Here is a 19374-nt window from a genome sequence, read left to right as displayed (position 1 = left end):
ATTGTGAGCCAACAATTATATACATTATGAAAGGCCCACCACGATAAGTGTAGTTCCCATGTGTCACCACACACACTTATTACAATATTTTTGACCGTATTCCCTATGCTGTACTTTTCATCCCTGTGGCTTATAACTGGAAGTTTGTATCTTTTAATCCTCTTCACCTCCTTCACCTCTCTCCCCATCCCCCTCAATTTACCTTTTTAGGTTTTTTTTTTAAGATTTATATTTATTTATTTATTTGAGAGAGAGTGAGCAAGAGAGAGAGAGAGCATGAGGGGGGTTGGGGGCAGAAGGAGAAGAAGCTCTCTGCTGAGCAGGGAGCCCAATGTGGGGCTCAATCCTGGAACTCCAGGATCATGACCTGAGCCACAGGCAGATGCCCAACCGACTGAGCCACCCAGGCGCCCCCACTTTACCTTTTTAATCTCCTGTCTTCCCCTCCTACCGCACTGACTTCCTTGCATTTCTTTTCACCATAGCGCCTTCGTGCTTGTGGTTGCCCCCATCCATCCTTTCTCTTTGGTCGCCATCATCTGAATCCTTCATCTCTTCCAATTCTTTTTTTTTTTTTTAAAGATTTTATTTATTTATTTGAGAGAGAGCACATGAGAGGGGGGAGGGTCAGAGGGAGAAGCAGACTCCCCGCCGAGCAGGGAGCCCGATGCGGGACTCGATCCCAGGACTCCGGGATCATGACCTGAGCCGAAGGCAGTCGCCCAACCAACTGAGCCACCCAGGCGCCCCAATCTTTTCCAATTTTTTACTATGATGTCACCTTTACAGTAAGGCCTTCTGCATACAAAAGGGTCACACTAACCCCTGCCTTCTCTCTCAATAGTACCTATTACTGTCAACACTTTTTTTCTTTTTAACTGTCAGTCTCTGTGTCCTAGGATGTAAGCTTCATGACAGCAGGGATTTTTATCTCTGTTCACCGCTGTTATCTCCAGAACCTGGAACAGTGCCTGGCACAGAGTTGCGTGAATTCTGTTCACTCACTGCCAACTAAGCCAAGGAATGATTAGCTGGTTGACTGACTCAGAGAGAGCAAGAGGCTTTCATTAGCTGATGCACAAACATTTAGCAACAAGCTCTGTTCTAGGTACCAGACTACAAAGATAAGTAGAATAAACAGGATGGCGCTTCCAGGTACTCATGGTCTAGTGGGGAAATACACAGTTACAGCACCGAGTCAAGGCCAGAACGCAAGCATGAATGCCGCGCTCGGGTCGCGTTGAGGAGGCGCGTCTCTGCGCTTGGCAACATCAGGGAGACGGAACGATGCTTAGGAGCCACCAACCAGGCCGGCTGTGTTCGAGCTCCGGGGCCGCCCCCCGCTCCCCTTCCCCTGCCAGGGCCGCCACACAGGAAGCCATCCCGGAAGCAAGCGGCAGAGCGGGAGTCGCGGGGCGGCCGCGGTAGCTGCGCACTGAGAGGCCCTGAGGACGCGGGTGGGAGGGGCTGGAGGCGCAGCCGCCGCCGCGCCCACCGATGACGTCGCCGCGCCCACCGATGACGTCGCCCCGCGGCCTTCCCGTGAGCCCTGGCGCGGCGGCTGTTCGCGGGCTGTCCCAGGGCGTAGTCTCGGGCGCATCATGGAGGCCAACCCGGCTCCGGCTCCCGACTCCGTGAGTGCGCTTCTCCGTCCTTGGTACCCCTGTTTCCTTCTGGTCCTGTTTCCTCCACCTTGCTTCTCAGCCTCCCTGCCTTCGCTGGGCGGGTGGGGGCGGGGCGGGGAGCTTCGAGGCTGTTCGTCCTTCCACCGTCGCGGGTTCTGCGAACGCATTTGTTGGCGCCTGCCGCGCCGGCTGTGGGGCTTAGACACGTCTCCGCCCCCTCTCCGGGCTCCCGGCCGGGTGGGAAGCCGCGGGCGGGCTACTGGCGAACGGTGGGGCCCCTGACGCAGCTGGAGGGAAGGGATAACGGGAAGCAAGGAAAGCGTCTGAGACCCGAATGCATGTAGGGGTTCTCCAGGCAGGAAAGTGCTGAAAGAGGTTTCTAGGCGGAGGCAAAAGCACGTTCAAAGGCAAGAGCGAGAACAGGTATCTTTCGAAAACCCAAGTTCGGTTGGGTGGTGGTGGAGGGGTGACGGCTGACAGTCTCGGGCGTCTTGCCAAACAGCGACTTTAACCTGAGGCTGCTTGGGGAGTTCCTGAGGGGTGTTAAGCAGAAGAGCGATCGGATGGGATTTGAGATTTCGTTTCCTGAGGTAGCAGTGTAGAGAGTCCCAGTTAGGGGGCTGTGATCGGAAAGCAGTGAGAGATGATGGTGACCTCGACCACGGCAGCAGTGTTGAGGTTCCAGAAGTGAAAACAGTAAAAAAATATATATATATATATTGAGGAGGTAGAATCTAAAGGACTTGGGTACGGAATGGAAGGCGTTATAGGAGGACTGCGGGTTTCAGGGTAGAATTACTTGGTTGAGATTGCTGTTTGCTGATTGGTGAACGTTGGAAAAGGAGTGGGTTTTTGTTTTTGTTTTAAGGTCATTGTTGGGATGTGTGATGCCTGTAGGTTGGCCAGGTGGAGAATCTGGTAGGCAGATGGAGGTAACGAGAGAGATCTCAACTAAAGTAGTTTCTATGGATGGCTAGTAAGGACATCCAATGGCAGAGGTCACCGAGGGGAAAATGTATAGTGTTCTCAAACTTCAGTTTATATTAGTATGATATAAACTGGGGAGTTTATTTAAAACACAGACTCCTGGGGGCATCTGGGTGGCTCAGTGGGTTAAGCATCTGCCTTCAGCTCAGGTCATGATCTTGGGGTCCTGGGATCGAGCCCCACATCTGGCTCCCTGTTCAGTGGGGAGTCTGCTTCTCCCTCTCTCTAGCCACCCCACTGCTTGTGCTCTCTCTCACTCTGTCTCTCAAATAAATAAATAGAAAATCTTTTTTTAAAAAAATTAAATAAAATACAGACTCCTGGAGCACCTGGGTGGCCCAGTCAGTTAAGCATCCCACTCTTGGTTTCGGCTCAGGTCATGATCTCACGGTCCTGGGATCAAGCCCCAAGTCGGGCTCTGTGTCAGCCCTGGGTCTGCCTGAGATTCTCTCCCTGTCCCCGTGCCCCTCCCCCTGCTTGTGCGCGTGCTCACTCTCTAAATAAATAAATAAATCTTTAAAGTTCAGATTCCTGGGTCCCCCACTCCTGCCAGGATTCTGTTTCAGTAGATGAGATCCATGAATTCACATTTTTAACAAAATTTAGGGGATTCTGAGGCAGTGGCACAGCTTTGAAAAACAGTAGTAGTCCATGTGCCAAGTGGTGGACAGGCCCTCAGGAGCTAGAGAGGAAGACAAAAAGTATGAGTCTGGGTGAGGCACTCGTTGTGTCGCTGAGGCAGTGGTGAATGATGATGTGGTCCAATTTTTTTTTTTAAGATTTTATTTTTAAGCAATCTCTACACCCAACGTGGGGCTTGAACTCACAACCCTGAGATCAAGAGTCGAGTGCTCTACGACTGAGCCAGCCAGGTGCTCTGATCTAGTCCAGTTTTGACAGCCGTGACCACGGGTGACAGTGTTTGGCTAAGGTGGAGTAAAGGTGAAGTTTAGTGGTAGAGCTGTTCACAAGGACACTGAAGTCAATAGAACCTGAAGACAGGTCCCTCGAGCTGCTAATGATTGAGTGATTGTGGAGGATTGAGCAGAAGGCTAATAGAAGGGCATTGGAGGAACAGGGATAGAGCTATAATGGTTTAGCGTTATCAGTGGGGATCAAGAAGGATAAAGGTCGTACCCCTCAGTACTGTTGAACGCTGTCAGAATTTTATTATTTTTTTAAAGATTATTTATTTATTTATGTATACGAGAGAGAGAGGGATAGAGGGCATGTGCCATGACGGGGTGGGGGGTGGGGTGGGTGACAGAGGGAGAGGGAAAGAGACTCTCAAGCTGACATGGGAGTGGGGGGGGGGACTCGATCTCAGGACCCTGAGATCAGGACCTGAGCCAAAACCAAGAGTTGGACGCTTAACCAACTGAGCCACCCAGGTGCCCCTGTCAGAATTTTAAAATAAAGCAGCCAGACGTTGGAAGTAGGCCAAGCTGGTCCCCTTCTCTAGAACCAACGATAGAAAGGCAACTATGTGTCCAGACTGTGGTAAGTATACAAAGGTGGCTCATGTCCTGCTTAAGAAGTCTGCATCTCAGCCGAAAAGACAGAAAACAAATCTGGTGGGATTGCACCTTACATTGATTTAGCTCATGGGAACTCACATGTACATACTTGAGTAGAAAAAGAAATGATTAAAAATTGTACTCCACCTATGTCCTTTTTACATAGTGTTTGTAATTATGCATATTTACATTTATATATACATGTTACTATGTAGTATTGTATCCTATTTATGAGCAACTTAAAGGATTTTTTCCAGGAGTGATTTTGACTATTTTTCAACTTGTTGGCCTTAGAACGACATCCCACGTAAGATGGGACACCACGATACTGTACACGATGATCATTGCTCTCTGTAGAATTATGTGCATGGTGCTGTGGGAGCTCCAGGAAGGGAGCAGCATTCTGCCTGGGGTGGTCAGAGAAGGGTTCCCAGGGCGATGTATGTTCCAGTTGAGCATGTTAAGCACTGGTACGGGTCTGTTGGAGAAAGAGGTAGGACCACCCGCACAGTTCCAGCGGTGCAGCGGGTCATCACACGGTACTTAGAGGAGAAACAGGTGAGACCAAAGCCGGAGGGCCTGCGGTCTGAGGAGGGACCGGACTAAGGCTTCTAAGATTTCTTCCAAGTTATAAACTCCAGTACTTGTTTATTTACATGCCCTCCGAATTTCCTTTTCTATTCCTTTATTCCCCAAATTTCATTGGTGGGCAGGATGGTTAGGAAGATGTTTTAACTAGTTTCCCTTTCCTCAGGAGCAAGTGTGGCTTGAGGCTGCGCAGACCTTCATCCAAGAGACCCTGTGTCCGGCTGGCAGCGAGCCTGATGTCCAGTTGACTCAGTCAGTGATGGACTGTGTGAAGACCACCTGGTTGTCCCAGGGAAAGAACCAAGGTTTTCCCCTGCCCCTCAGCTACAGGTAAGGAGAGGAGGGGTTCAGAAGGGGGTTAACTTTGGGACTAAAAAAGAAGGACCTAGAGTTAACCAGGGGGAAACGAGAAGCATGAGGGTAAACATGCTCAGGGGAGGAAAACGTGCTTGAACACAACCCCCTCTGCCAGGCTTCTCCATCCTCCATCAAGCTGCTTTCTTTTTCTGGTGGCTCTCCTAAATTGGCTGAAGTCAAGTTAGGGACAAGGAGAAGAGGGAGGAAGGTGGGGGAAGATGGAAAATTCGTAAAAAGAGCTCTCAGGGTGGAGAGAGAGGCCAATGTTCTTTTGGGTGTGTGAGGAAACTAAGGCACCGAGTTAAGACATCAGCAAGTGCAGATAGTTGTGTTTAAGACAGGAGTTTAAAGTCTTCTGAAGGTGTTGCGTTTTTTGTTTTTAACAACACTTCCGTTTCTGAAACTGTCCAAAGCAGTGTTAATAAGGTACCACAAGAAAAGGATTCCATGGCCAAATAAGTTTGCGAGACACTGCATATGATATGATAAGCTTCTCTAGGAAAGTCACAAGGCTCATTAACATATTAAAGGCTCTGAAAGTCCTGTGGAAAGAACCCCGTTTACCTCCTCGTAGAAGTAATCATGACTTCAAATGTGGGTGTATTTGTTTTAAGTTTTTATTATTTTTTATTTTTTATTATTATCTTTTTTTAGGGAGGGATAGAGAGAGGGCAGGGAGGGGCAGAGGGAGAGGGAGAGAGAATCCTTAGCAGGCTCCATGACCCGAGCCAAAATTAAGAGTCCATGCTTGGGACACCTGGGTGGCTCAGTCCGTGAAACGTCTGCCTTCGGCTCAGGTCATGATCCTGGGGTCCTGGGATCGAGCCCCGCATCGGGCTCCCTGCTTAGCGGGGAGTCTGCTTCTCTCTCTGCCTGCTGCTCCCCCTGCTTGTGCCGTCTCTCTGTCTCTCTGTCTCTCTCTGACAAATAAATAAATAAAATCTTAAAAAAAAAAGTTGATGCTTAACTGACTGAGCCACCCAGGTGCCCCTTAAGTTTTTATTTTAATTCCAGTTAGTTAACACATAGTGTTTTGGCTTAACATTTTAATTTTATTTATTTTTTCTTTTCAAATATTTATTTAAATTCTAGTTAGTTAACAGGCCGTGCAATGTTGGTTTCAGAAGTAGAATTCAGTGATTCATCACTTGTATACAACACCCAGTACTCACCACCACAAGTGCCCTCCTTAATCCCCATCCCTAAGCTCGCCCATCCCACACCTGCCTCTATCACCCCTGCCTCTATTTCTGCCTTTATCACCCCTCAGTTTGTTCTCTATTGTTAAGGGTCTCTTATGGTTTATTTCCCTCTCTCTTTTTTTCCCCCTCCCTATACATTCATCTGTTTTCTTTCTTAAATTCCACATATGAGTGAGATCATATGGTACTTGTCTTTCTCTGTCTGACTTATTTCACTTAGCATAATATATTCCAACTCCATCCAGGTCATTGCAAATGGCAAGATTTCATTCTTTTTGATGGCTGAGTCATATTCCAGTGTGTGTGTGTGTGTATGTGTGTATACACACACCATCTCTTTATCCATTCATCTGTGTCGATGGACATCTGGGCTCTCTCCGCAGTTTGGCTATTGTTGATAATACCGCTATAAACATTGGGTGGCAGGTGCCCCTTTGAATCTGTATTTTTGTATCCTTTGGGTAAATACCTAGTATACTTGCTGAGTCCTAGAGTAGTTACCTCGAATGTGGGGTGTATTAGTCCCTTACCTTTATATTTTTATTGCACGTGCATCCATTTCTAAGCTGTGTACTGTAGAGTTTTGTTTACCTTTTGACTTTCTATAAATAGCACCATATCTTATATATAATCTCTGCAGTTTGCTTTTTGTGCTTCACCTGCTCCTGAGATTTACTCCTATCGAGAGCTCTAGCTCATTTATTTCAACTGCTGTGTGGCATTCTGTGAGTGTACTGTCACCGTTTATCCTCTAAAAAACAAAAAAGGCACAAGCCTGTTTAGCTTTGCTTAATTAGGCATTTCCCAGCCTTGCGCGAGCATAGGATACTTTTTCCATGGACTTAAAAACCGCTTCTGGCAGTATGGCGTCCACTCAGCCCCTCAGTCCGTCTCCATCAGTAAAGGCAAGGGATCTTTGGTGAGAAGACAGCTTAATTGTATTCTGTGTTGTCCAAAACATCATTTTCAAAATCCCATACTTTTCTCATCTGAGGACGTTGTTATAAACCAATGGTAAGTAAAAATGCTGCTCCACCAGACTGTGAACCAACTCAATTGCTGCCTTCATTGCAAAAGTGAAAGCCCTCCAAATTCAGTAGTGTGCTTACTGACCCCGTGCATAGTCCGTACTCAGTGCTCAGCTCGTAAAGACCTTAACATTTGCCATATTTGCTCCAGGTCTTTTTTTGTAAGAAATGAAACGTTACAGGTTTAGTCGAGTCTCCTCTGTGCTCTCTCCTGATCCAGTTGGTGGTTCTCTCCCCTTGTCTGGCAGCACCCAGTGTCCCGATGAGCCCACACGTGCCGTTCCAACAGGCAGACGTGCCAAAGGACACATGGGGCCATGTACATCCGTGTCCTGAACCATTCCCAAATCTGCTGTTTATCTTGTTGCAAAAATGGTTTTTGTGTGTATTTGATGGGTAGTAAATGATATCTTATTTTAATCCCAAAGTAATTTCTCAGGAGACACTTACTTGGGGGCTCTTTTCTTTTCCTCCTGTAACTCTTCTCAGTCTACTCCACTGGCTTTAGGTTTTCCTTCGTTTCCTACAGACCTTGTCCACGTCCGTAACTATATTATGATTAAATACGTTGTTTACGTAAATGCAGAAACAGATCTCATTAGAAAACTGTCCTGTTAACATGGGACAGAGAGCTACCTATCAGTTAGTCTTGGTCGAAGAAGATGTGCTTGCTGTGAAGCCTCGTGCTCGGGGTTCGAGTCTCCCACAGGTGACTGAGTATGTGCCTAGTGGCCTCCATGATCACAGTCTAATCAAAGAAAGAAAGATCCAGATCTCTCAAGATTCTGGCATCACTGGGATAGTGGAAAAGTGGTAAGTTGGAAACTGTCAGGAAAGGTTCCAAAAGGAACCTTTTTAAAGTTTCTCGTTCTTCAAGATAAACGTAAACGAGATGGCATGATGTGTTGAAGTGAGGAGCCTGTCAAGAATGGTGGGCGAGGCTAGGATAGGAATTATTCCTCGGGTGTAAAGATTTTATTCTTACGTGTTTCCCTTCTTCTTCGTGGAGCGCCTGCCGTGTGCCAGGCCCTGTGCTAGGCATTGAAAGTTGGAGATCAGTGACAAATGGAAGGATTCGAGGTTCTCACCTTCAGTTTCCTGACCTAGACCCTGAAGAATCTGGGGCAAGTGACCCATGTCCTTACTGTTTTGTCCTGAAGGTGCCTAGGGGAAAGAAACCGCTATCTCCAGCTTTGTCCTGGGCCTTTAGAAAAGTAGAGAAGCACAGGGAAAGAACATGGACTTTTGAGTGAGACCCCCCTGGCTTTGCCACCCACACCATTGTGTACCTGACCTCTCCAAGTTTCCTCGTTGGTGGTGGTTACAGGGTTTTTGTGTTTTTTTAAGATTTTATTTATTATTTATTTGATAGAGACAGTGAGAGAGAGAACACAAGCAGGGGCAGAGGGAGAGGGAGAAGCAGCCTCCCCGCTGAGCAGGGACCCCGATGCGGGGCTCGATCCCAGGACCCCGGGATCGTGAGCTGAGCCAAAGGCAGACCCTTAATGCCTGAGCTACCCAGGCGCCCCATTTGCAGGGGTTTTTGGTGAAGCTTCAGTGCATTACTGAGCACGAACGGTCCCACTATGGTGTATGCATAGCAGGGACTCAACACATGCTAGTCACCATTTTTGCCTTTTATATTGTTCAAAGCCTTTGGGGGAAGAATGAAACAGATGTGGAAGGGGAGTGCGCCACTCAGGATAGTGTTCCCAGCTGTTAGTGCTCTCCCGGGGGTGGTGTTCATGAGTATAACGAGGAGGGTAAGTTGTGACGCTTCATACCTTTATTCTTTCTCTTCTGCTCGGAAGACCGTAAGAAGGCGCGTGTGTGGAATAATGGGATTACAGATGTGAATCCGTCACAACTTCGATAAATTCGCTGTTCACATTCTGAGTGCCGCACCTCGTCGTTGATAGTGACGAGCAGTGTTGAGACACTTGCCTGGAGAATGGCTGATCTCAAGCATCTTTTGAGATTTGGGAGCTCTAGATATGGACTCCCACCTCAGCCTCTGCTTCCCCGCCGGTCTCGAGTGCTGTGATATCGCAGACTAGGAAGGAAGCCTGGCTGGGGCCACTGAGGTTGGGCCATTGGCACATGCCCCAGCAGCCCCATCGGGGTTCTCTGTGGAGCTGAGAGCCGAGGTGCTGTCAGAGGAGCCACGCTCATCCCCCTAGGCTGCTGGTGCACTCCTTCGTTTCTCTGGGTCCTCTCTGTGGCACCGTCTTGTTCAAAATGTCACTCAGCACTGACTTTCCTCCTCCCGTCCTTAGGTACTCCCCAGTCCTCGGGCCCAGACCTCATCCTCATTTCCTTAGGCTCCGAGCCCTGAAGTTCTTGCCGTTCAGTCAAACTCCTCTCTTAGTCTGTGGTTTCCATTGGCCTTTCCTTGGGATCTTGGGGGACTTGTTGGGGTTGAGGGTAGTTTCCTAGGCTTGGATGCAGCTTTGTAGGACCTCTGCTCCGTTTCCTCTGCAGCTTTGTCTCAGTACAGGACCTCAAGACCCACCAGAACCTGCCATGCTGCAGCCTCCTGTCCTGGAGCTCTAGTGCGTACCAGGCTTGGGCCCAAGAGGCTGGACCAAATGGGACCCCCCTACCCCGGGAACGGCTCTTACTCTTAGGGACACTCACAGACCTGTTGGGGGACTTGGAACAAGAGTGCAGGAAAGGAGACCTCTATGTGAAAGATAACACTGGTGTCCTGACCTGTGAGGTGAGTAGGAAGGCGGAGGTCAGGTGTCTCAGAGCCTCACAAGGATGGTCTAGGGAGCGAGGCAGTTAAGTCTCTAAGGGAAAAAAGGAGGGTGGGTGGGATGCTAGGGTCCGGGTTAACCCTTGCTCTTGGTCTTTTCTAGCTCATAGATCTGGACCTGTCTTGGTTGGGCCATCTCTTCCTGTTCCCCAATTGGAGTTACCTCCCTCCTGCCAGGTGGAATTCTTCAGGGGAAGGACACTTGGAGCTCTTGAGTGCCCCAGTGCCAGTGTGCCCCTCAACCACCAGTCCTGGTCCTCCCACCCCTCTCCCTGTTCTCTACCCAGAGACTGCTTCCCGCCTGCTCAGACACAGGTAATCCTTCCCTGTCTCCGGGAGGATGGAGCGAGGTGAAACGGGGAGGAGGGAGGGAAAGGTCCTGAGAGCAGTCCGGGGCGGGGGCGGCGGCGGCGGCGGGGGGAGTGTTCCCACCTGAGTCAGGGCAACGATGTGGCCTCCCCCGGATGTTGAGTGCGAGTCTTCAAGGGAAGTTTGCCTTATCCAAGGTCAGGAAGAGTTTGAAGGACATCTTCGGCATAACAGCTTTGGGCTAGGGAAATTTTAAATGACTGCTAGGTTATTTACAGCAGAAGGGAAGGCATTTGTGGGGGGAAAAGAGATAAAAATGCCTCTTCCCTCTCATCTTCTTTCCTTAGAGGCAAGCTCAGAGGCGTGCAGCCGAACCTGGCTGGGAAGCTGGTTCGAGTGAGCGCTCTGGTGAGGAGTCAGAAGAAAGCTCACTTTGTCCTGTCTCTCGGTGGCGGCTCCTCCCCAGCCGGCAGCCACGTGTCCATTGTCGTGCAGGTGAGGATTGGGGTCAGTTCAGGGTCGTGGAGGTGCGCAGGAGCTGTCCGGACTCTTGGCAGCAAAGATGAGCATCAGAGCAGGGGCCAGCGTAGGGGGGAAGGGGCGCTGTTTGCTGGGACTTCGCTGTTGCTGGAGGGCTGCAGGTAGTATCGCCCCCTCACGCAGGAAGGAGGGGACACGCTTTTCTGCTGTGCGCTTCGTGTGCATAGACAGCTGTCGTATCGTGTGTGACTATTTCAAAACCTGTCGGAATCACTTGTTTTTCCCGTGCATTAGCAGGATGACCACAAAAATGATCCAGCTCAGCACCATTAAGGCATCGAGTATGTGCACTTTTTTTTTTTTGGCCAGGTGCACTTTTTAAAACACTTGGTACTTTATTATTTACTCTCTTTCGACGTCAACTGGTATGATTTTAGAATCATTAATTTTTTTTTACACTATTATCTAATGACTTACGTAATTATCTGAATAATGTTTCAAAGGCATTCAAAACAAAAGATAAAAAGGCTCTCTCAGATGCATATCAAAAAGGGGAACTCTGACGTTTATTAGCGCTGTTAGAATTCTTGTGTCATATGCGTCATGAGCTTGAGTGACAGTGATTAGCGGGTACAGGAACGGAAAATGGTAACACTAAGAATGCTTAGGAGCTGCCCCAATTTCTGGTCTTGTTTCTCCTCCCAGCCTAGAGAGGAGCTTCTGTATTGTCTTTACGTTAGACTGTGTCACGTCTCCTCGAGCCCAGTGGGCATGCTGCCCCAGGTGGGGCTGGCTCGGGAGAAGCGACCTTGCTGTGTTTGTAGCCTGCTGCAGATGTACTGGACACACACTGTCACCCTAGATGAGCCCAGGGAGTCTCTTCTGTGAGGGAGGAGCTGAGATCATCATCTCTTGAAAATGAAGGACTGGATCTGAAAAGAGGAGAAAAGGCTCAGGGTAACTGCCTTGCTAGGCAGTCGGGGATGAGAGGCTGCTGCTGAGGAGTGACCGTGGCCCTGCTGGAGGGGCATTGGCACTGGGGTGACGGGGGTCTGACCTCCGCAGGTAGGGCTCTTGTCTTCGGAGAGGAGCGGAGGACACGGAGCGGTGGCGACCCGCTGCGGTGGCCTCGGGGCGCAGCGGGCCCAGACGGGCAGGGCTCCGGGTCTGCGTTCGGATGCTGGCATTCCGACAGGAAGGGAAGGGGTGTCTGAATACAGGCGGCAGGGCCGCGATGCCGGCGGTCCTGCTGAGGGCAGAGGGCAGTGCGGACGAGCAGAAGCACCGCTCCACGCGGGCCGCCTCCTGGACTCAGACCACTGGTGACCCTGGCCGTGCACCAGCAGGCACCGTCAGGCAGGGCCCAGCAGCACAGTGACGAGGGGTGGCGGCCCAGGTCTGACGGCGGTACTCACCTGCTTCGAGGGTAGAAGTGGAGGTCTGTGAGGCTCGAGTGTCCTGAGTCAGCGGGTTCGCCCCTGCGAACGGCAGCGTGCTGCGTGGGGCCTGTGGGAGGAGCATGCCCCGGACGGTTGTTAGGTTTGGGAACCGCTCTCTTCCCCTCGTGCTTAAATTTCTCAACAAGCACCTTCTGCAGTCCCTATGACACCCTGCCGTCCGCGGTTTTTTTTCCGTACTTCGGGCGGTTCTCATCTTCCTGTAAAATCAAGTCTTCAGCAGGTCATTGCTGGGTTTTCCCCTACTCTTGGCTCTCCCATCTTGTGTCCTGCGTCTCCCAGGAACGCTCCCCCTCCATCCCAGCCAATGTTCTCACTGCCTCGCTCATCCTGAGCTCTGAACGCTTTTATGTTGCTACCTCCTGCTGGAGTCGCCCCTCCCTCCCCCTCTTCGCCAGTTTGGCAAAGCAGAGACACGCCCTTCAGGACCCTGTGTGGACTCCACTTCTTCCACTGGGTCTTCCCGCTCGTTCCCACCCACCCTGACCTGTCTGGCCCCGAAACCTTGCCCACTGTGTGTGGTTTTTGGTACTCGATCGTATATGGTTTCACATCGTTACTTGAGTTTGCATCTGTGTTCCCCAGTGGGTTGAGATGTGTTGGGAGAGAGGGACCAGTCTGTTGTGTTCCCTTCACGTCTGTCCCAATACCGAGCACATACATACCTGTACCTATAGGTTAAATAAATGAAGGTGGTTTGTGTGTTACGGGGTGGGATGGGGAAATGCAAAAGCCATGGAGTCTTGGGTGGAATGTTTCTGTATTTTGGAGGAAGTTTTAGGGATGGTTTGCATCTTGAGGGAGGGATTGGGAAATACCTGGCATCTCCTGTGAGAGGGAGGCAATCCAGGAGGTTAAGATTGAATTGTCAGAGCGCAGGGAGAGGCCAGGCAGAGCTCAGGAGGGGCGGGTCGCTGAGGTCAGATCGTGATGGGGGGAGACTCTGGCAGAGGGGCGGTGTTGTGGGAAGCATCTCATGTGCCGTGTTGCCTGCCCCCGCACAAGCCAGATCCCTGCCCAGCTGGTGTGGCACCGAGCCCTTTGGCCTGGTAGGTCCTATGTGCTGACAGCGCTGCGAGTAGTCAGGATCCGCGGGCACTGCTACCGCGTGTGGACGACCAGTCCCTCCTCCCACCTGCTGCCACTGAAACCAGAATGCGTGCGAGAGCTGGAACTGGAGCTGGATGGGCCCCTCCTGGAGGCTGATCCCGCACCACCCCCCGTGCCCAGCAGCTCCCAAGACGAGGACAGGGAACCTGCTCTTGTCCGCCACTCGACACTCTTATCCTACACGGTGAGCAAGACAGAGGGATCCGAGAGGGCGGGGCGGGGGGGGGGCAGGAAATGCGGGACTCCAGAGAGGGAGGGAAGAGGGACCACCTGGACCTTTGGCCTCTCCGCAGGGCAAGGTCACTGGCGTGCTGAGTCAGCCGGCCGGCCTGTACGAGGTGGACGGGCAGCTGGCGCTCTGCCTCGCCTACCAGCAGCTCCACAGCCTCAGGAAGGTGGTGCGGCCAGGAGTCTCCCTGGAGGTACGGGCGGCGTCGGCCCTCTCGGCAGTTTCTCCTCCCTTTCTGGGCTGGTACTCAGCAGCAGCAGCAGGGCAGGAACTTCTGCAGCAGAAATGTGAAAGAACACGTGTGTGTCGGAGGGTGGGGGTTGCATACTTGTGCCAGGAATGATTTGGACGGGAGCTCAGATCAGGAGGGAGGAGAGGCTGGGGCACCGGGAGCGTCTCCTTTACGGAGGGGTTTCCAACTGGAGGGGGAGAGGCCGGAGCCGAATCTCCGGAGTGGGGCCAGCAGCCTGGTGAGTAGCGGCCCCTCACCCCCCAGGAGCCTCCCGGCCCGCAGCAAAGCCGAGGGGAGTGCGTGGGAGATGAAGGCTTCCCACGGCGGGAGCGTGTTGTGCAGAAAGGGGCCTGGGACCTGCAAGGAAATGCCGTGTATGGGAGAAACGGTGGTTCTCGGGCGCCGGGACTCTGCAGTAACTCTGCCAGCTGTTTCACTGAGCTGAGGGCTTCACCCCGGCTTTCTCATTTTTTCTGCTTTTCTCCAGCTCCAGGATGTTCACCTCCTGCAGTCGGTGGGTGGAGGGACAAGAAGGCCAGTGCTCGCCCCCTGTCTCCATGGCGCCATTCTCCTTCGGGGCTTCTCTTGTCAGAAGCCCGAGACTCAGTCTTTCTACCAGGCCCAGGGGGCCTCCCTGTTTGAGCAGCTGGTATGGGAACGCCAGTTGGGCCTTCCCCTGTACCTGTGGGCTACCAGGGCGCTGGAGGAACTGGCCTGCAAGTGAGGAGGACGGGGGGCTGGGCCGGGTGTGGAGGGCTAGTGGGGCTAGGGGCCAGGGGTGTAAGATCCTGCAAGAGGCATCCCCCTTGGGGGGCCTCGAGCGCTTCTCTTCCTGGCCCAGGCTGTGTCCCCACATGCTGAGACACCACCAGCTCCTGCAGCACTCATCTCCGGGGAACCCCAGCCCGGGACTGCAGCTCCTGGCTCCCGTCCTGGATGTTCTGGCTCCGCCGGGCAGCACGCGTCGGAATGCACACAAGGAGATCCTCGAGGAGCCGCATCACTGTCCCCTGCAGAAGGTGCAAGCATGTGCCGGAAGCATGGGTGGCCGAGCTCATGCTGTGGGGGACCTGCGGCCGCACACTCTGATTTCTCTTCCTTCCCCCACAGTACACGCGGCTGCAGACGCCCTGTTCTTTCCCTACTCTGGTCACCCTGAAAGAGGAGGGGCGGTGCAGGGCCTGGGCCGCCTTTGACCCTAAGAGCCTCCTGCCCCTCCCAGAATCTTCACATCTGACCAGTTGTCAGCTCAATCAGCGTGTGTCCTGGTCCTGGCTCTCTCTGCTGCCCGCCACCTCACACCCAGCCCAGGTAGGTGGGGCGCCGGCGGTGCGCAGGCCTCCTCTCTTGGCCGCCCTCACTGCCGCTCCCATCGTCCTTCCCTGTCCCCGTGGCTGCACCAGCCTCTAACCAGACCATTCCGCCTCTTCTCATCCTATCCGTTTTCTCCACGGCAGATGGAAAGTGGGGTACGGCCTCACTTGGCTTCCAGAGCTGTCTTGTGCTAAATCCTTTTCTGGTTCCTCCCAGAGCACATAAGATAAAATGCAAAGTCCAGCACATAAGATAAAATGCAAAGTCCTTGCAGTACCCTGTGAGGTTCTAACCTCAGTTTGTACACTTTCTCCCCCACCACTAAACGTGTGAACGCATGGGTGTTCTTTTCGTATCCGTCTTCGCCGCTCCAGTGTAAGTCCTTTGAGGTTGGAGACTGGATCTTTTGTCCACTCTGTGGCTAACGTTTAACGTGGCATCTGACACAGAGTGGTCGCTGAGTATTTGTTGAACAAATACTCGATACCTTGTTCTTCGTCTTCCTGCAGATTTTAATTGGGGTTCTGGCGGCTTCGTCTCATAAAGGCTGTCTGCAGCTTCGGGACAAAAGTGGTTCCCTCCCCTGCCTAATCCTGGCCAAGCACTCTCAGCCCATCACTGACTCCCGGTTCATAGGTTTGGAGTTCAGAAGTGGAGAGAAGGGGGCGGATGGGGATGGTCTCAGAACAGTAGGATGGGGGAGGAGGCACCTGCTGGGATGTTCTTGAGATGCTGAAGTGGCCTGTGTTGATCTGCAAGTTTTAGGACAAGTCTGGGACCCTGGTGTTGGCAGAGCAAAGGAGCGAGGGTTTCTCTAGCCAGAACTCCAACCCCCAACATTCATTTCTCCCACCATAGCTTCGGACGTGCACACCAGCAGGAGACTTCTAAGTTTGGGCTTACTGAGCCGTACTGACGGGGTTTCCTGTAAAGGAAAGTTTCTTAGATCGAGGAACAGGTGTTTTGGGATTTGTGAGAAAGTGGAACTGAGCCTTGCCGCCTAGGAGGCCGGGGCAGGATTGGACTCGTGGCTGGGATGAAGGGAGATATCATCCCTTTGAGGCGGGGCTCAGGTCTGGGCCTTCACCTCGTGTTAGGGGAGCAGCTCAGGCCTGGGACAGGCAGTGAGACCTGCAGGGTGGTCTCCTCTTGCCAAACTAGAAAACTTTCTCTCTCCAGGCTGCTTGGTACGGACAGAGAAGTTCCAGTTGGTCATAGAGCGGAATGTCAGAAGCAACTTCCCTTCCTATAAGGAGCTGAACATGACAGGCTTCATCCAGAAGCAGCAGGCCAGGTTGGCTCCCTGGGGTCGTGGCCACACCCTGAGTCTCTGAGGGGTCGGGCAGGGCCTGGTGCCGGTGGTGGAACGCGGGGGCCCACGACGCCCAGTGCGCACATTGCTAAGAAACCTACTCCTTGTCTCTCCCAACAGAGTTTATATCCAGTTCTTCCTGGCCGATGCCCTGATCCTGCCTGTGCCCAGATCCCTGCTTCACTCAGCCACCTCCGTCACACCTCAGGCAGAGCCCACCCTCCCCGACGGTCCCCACGTAGAACAGAGCCGACTGTTCTTGCTGTCCCACAAGGAGGCACTGATGAAGAGGAACTTTTGTGTCCCCCCAGGGGCTAATCCAGAGGTGCCCAAGCCCATCCTCAGTTTCTACGTATCGGGGAGCTGGCTTGGGGGCACCCAGAGGAAGGAGGGGACTGCATGGGGCCCACCTGAGTCCAAAGGAGATGAGAACAAGGATCAGAAGGTAAACTGGGACTGCAGGGACCTAGGGCCTGACGTCCTGTGCCCTTAGCTCCTGTCTGGGACCCCAGCACCTGCCTCCCTCCCTCCCTCCCTCCCTCCCAGGTTCTCTTAATCTTCTGTGGCCCCTCAGTCCGCTGGTTCGAGTTCCTGCACCCAGGTTATGTGTACCGACTCGTGGCTCCTGGCCCTCCTGTGAGTGCCCCACTTGGTCCCTCATTCACCCCGCCCCAGAAAGCTTTTTTGGCTTAGGGACTGGAGAGGGAGTGCCAGTGCCTGGCTACTATCTAGGTCTCCTGGAAGAAGGGCGGATTTAGATCAAATGCAAGGCCCTCTCACCAGCCTCCGGGAAGAAAACAAAACCGATCCTAGTATTTTGTGAACTGCTTCTGGAGCAGGACGTACTCAGAGGGTTGTCTTCCTGTTCCCGGCAGACCCCGCTGCTGTTCGAGCAGGGTGGGCCATCCTGCATCGCACAGCGTCCCCTGGAGTTGGCTGGCTGTGCGTCCTGCCTCAGCGTGCAGGACGAGTGGACTCTGGAACTCGAGAGCGGCGCGGACTCGCCGGCTGTGCTGGACACCAGCAAGGCCCTGCCTAAGACCTCGCTGGACGACCTGCTCAGTGGCAAGTAAATGTCCGCCAGCTTCTGCAGCTCCCGTGGCCACGCTCTCCTGCCGGGCTGGGGCTTGGTGAATAGTCTGGTCCCCCGCACGGCGCATGTGTCTTTGACGGGACTCAGCTTCTAGAGGAGTGACGTCCCTGTGACCGGGTAGCTGGGTTTCATGCCTGAGTTTCTCCCTAGCGCCTTAGCGTTCACTAAAGATCGTGAGCGAGCTTCCTCACAGTTAAGGAAAAGCTGTAGCAATGAAAGGAAATCTAGGAAGGAGAAAAAAAAAAAAACGAACAAAGCTGGAAGCTCTAGGGCCGGGCCTTCCTCTTCCGTGTGAGCAGCACTGGCTTCAGGAACACCTGTTCTGTCCTTCCGGGGCAGCTGCCGGTGCAGACGATGAAGCCACAGATTTCCCCTGGGGTTTAAGGGGAAAAACAAAAAGCCCTACTGGATTGTATGTGGAATTGTGTAATTTTTACAAACCGGTCTCTAGTAGAAAGGATCGATTCCAAGGACCCACGATTGGCAGGCGTGGGCACGAGCACCAGCATATAAAGCTGCCAGGGGTGGGCCACCTGAGCTCCTTAGGCGCGCACGCAAACGCAGCTTTAACATCTGCCGTACTTCCTGGTAAGGCCTCTGCTTACGGTGTCGTCTAGGTCCTGAATGAGCTGCCACAGCTCTGTTTTTCCTATAAGCCCTGTTACTTTTTTTTTCTTTTTAAGATTTATTTACTTAGAGCGGGCGTGCGTCCACGAGCAGGGCGAGGGGCAGAGGGAGAGAGAGAATCTCAAGCCGCCTCCCCGCTGAGCCTGGAGCCCAGTGTGGGGCTCCGTTTCAGGACCCTGAGATCACGACCTGAGCCAAAAATCCAGAGTGGGACGCTTAAAGTGACTGCACCACCCAGGCGCCCGCCCTGGTCCTTTTAGTGCGTGACTTGACCCAGGGCAAGGCTTTTTTAGGACCTTATAGATGATGTTCTAGCATTTACTTAAACTGCTTTTCTTGTCCTCAGACCCTCTCCAATCTCTGCTTTCTCATGCCCCTGTTACCACTCTATTTCTATGACCTTCCAGCTTCACCGATACCCTGGTGTCTTTCTCAGCTGAGATTTTGTCACGGACCTTGTGTGAGCCATTCCTGGCCCCTTTCTGGGCAAAGCCTGGTAATGACGCCTCCTTTGGGGGGAGAGGGGTGAAGTGATGGGACTCTGGGGTCCCGGCAGATGCCCTTGACCCCTCCCCTTGGCTTCTGCAGGCAGCACTCGGACCTCGAGAGCGTCCGTGAAGCTGACCGTGGCCGTGGAGGCTGCCGACTGCCTGTCCCGCCCGCACTTAGACATCTATATCAAAGAGCCACACTTGCCTCCCCCACTAGGACTCCTCCCGGGAGCCCGAGTCTACTTCGGCCAGCTGGAGAAGAAGATGTCCAGGTGAAGATCTGCGAGGCTGCTTGGCCTCCCCCGCCCCCCCGCCCCCCGCTGCAGCACCTTCTCTTTGATGTGACTTTGCCGTGTAGTCTGTGTGTATGCCCTCTGCCCTCACGAGACACTCCACACCGCCCTTTTCCTCATGCTTCCCTCTGCTTAGGCCACAGCGCAGCCCGCCGGTTGGGGTGGGGGGGTCTAACTTGTGATCTGGTATCAGCTTCTGCCTCAAATTGACTTCTTTCCCTTCCTCTTCACTCTGCCGCCTGCACCTGCAGATTCCACAATATTTACTGTTGTTTCCGGCCATCCACTTACCTGCAGGTCCTGAGTTTCCCCCCCGAGACCACAATCAGGTCAGTGCCCCAGGCCCCGCTCCCCAGACTTCACAG

At 52.8% G+C, this 19374-nt stretch overlaps 1 protein-coding gene across 4 annotated transcripts in view; it reads left to right on the top strand.

The window, feature by feature from the left end:
* The first annotated feature begins 1464 nt into the window (after nucleotides 1-1464).
* Nucleotides 1465-19374, top strand: part of CTC1 (CST telomere replication complex component 1) — a 19916-nt gene continuing 2006 nt past the window's right edge. For 3 of the 4 annotated variants that reach the window (XR_008507237.2, XM_064583206.1, XM_054511068.2), the window contains exons 1-18: nucleotides 1477-1634; nucleotides 4884-5047; nucleotides 9786-10023; nucleotides 10166-10377; nucleotides 10719-10866; nucleotides 13318-13602; nucleotides 13712-13840; nucleotides 14367-14599; nucleotides 14721-14898; nucleotides 14990-15190; nucleotides 15703-15829; nucleotides 16373-16487; nucleotides 16626-16950; nucleotides 17052-17141; nucleotides 17381-17574; nucleotides 18633-18721; nucleotides 18814-18988; nucleotides 19261-19338. Coding sequence is in view for 3 of the 4 variants with exons in the window: in XM_064583206.1 (XP_064439276.1) it covers nucleotides 1602-1634; nucleotides 4884-5047; nucleotides 9786-10023; nucleotides 10166-10377; nucleotides 10719-10866; nucleotides 13318-13602; nucleotides 13712-13840; nucleotides 14367-14599; nucleotides 14721-14898; nucleotides 14990-15190; nucleotides 15703-15829; nucleotides 16373-16487; nucleotides 16626-16950; nucleotides 17052-17141; nucleotides 17381-17574; nucleotides 18633-18721; nucleotides 18814-18988; nucleotides 19261-19338 (3014 nt within the window). In the remaining variant the exon portion in view is untranslated. Of the gene's footprint in view, nucleotides 1635-4883; nucleotides 5048-9785; nucleotides 10024-10165; nucleotides 10378-10718; nucleotides 10867-13317; nucleotides 13603-13711; nucleotides 13841-14366; nucleotides 14600-14720; nucleotides 14899-14989; nucleotides 15191-15702; nucleotides 15830-16372; nucleotides 16488-16625; nucleotides 16951-17051; nucleotides 17142-17380; nucleotides 17575-18632; nucleotides 18722-18813; nucleotides 18989-19260; nucleotides 19339-19374 lie in introns of all 4 variants that reach the window. The other variant, XM_045889902.3, reaches the window with a different exon arrangement.

Source organism: Mirounga angustirostris, unplaced genomic scaffold, assembly GCF_029215605.1.
Source record: "Mirounga angustirostris isolate CCGP_5_RB_7025 unplaced genomic scaffold, mMirAng1.0.hap1 SCAF_17, whole genome shotgun sequence".
Classification (NCBI taxonomy): Eukaryota; Metazoa; Chordata; class Mammalia; order Carnivora; family Phocidae; genus Mirounga; species Mirounga angustirostris.
This window is presented reverse-complemented; position numbering and strand designations above follow the sequence as displayed.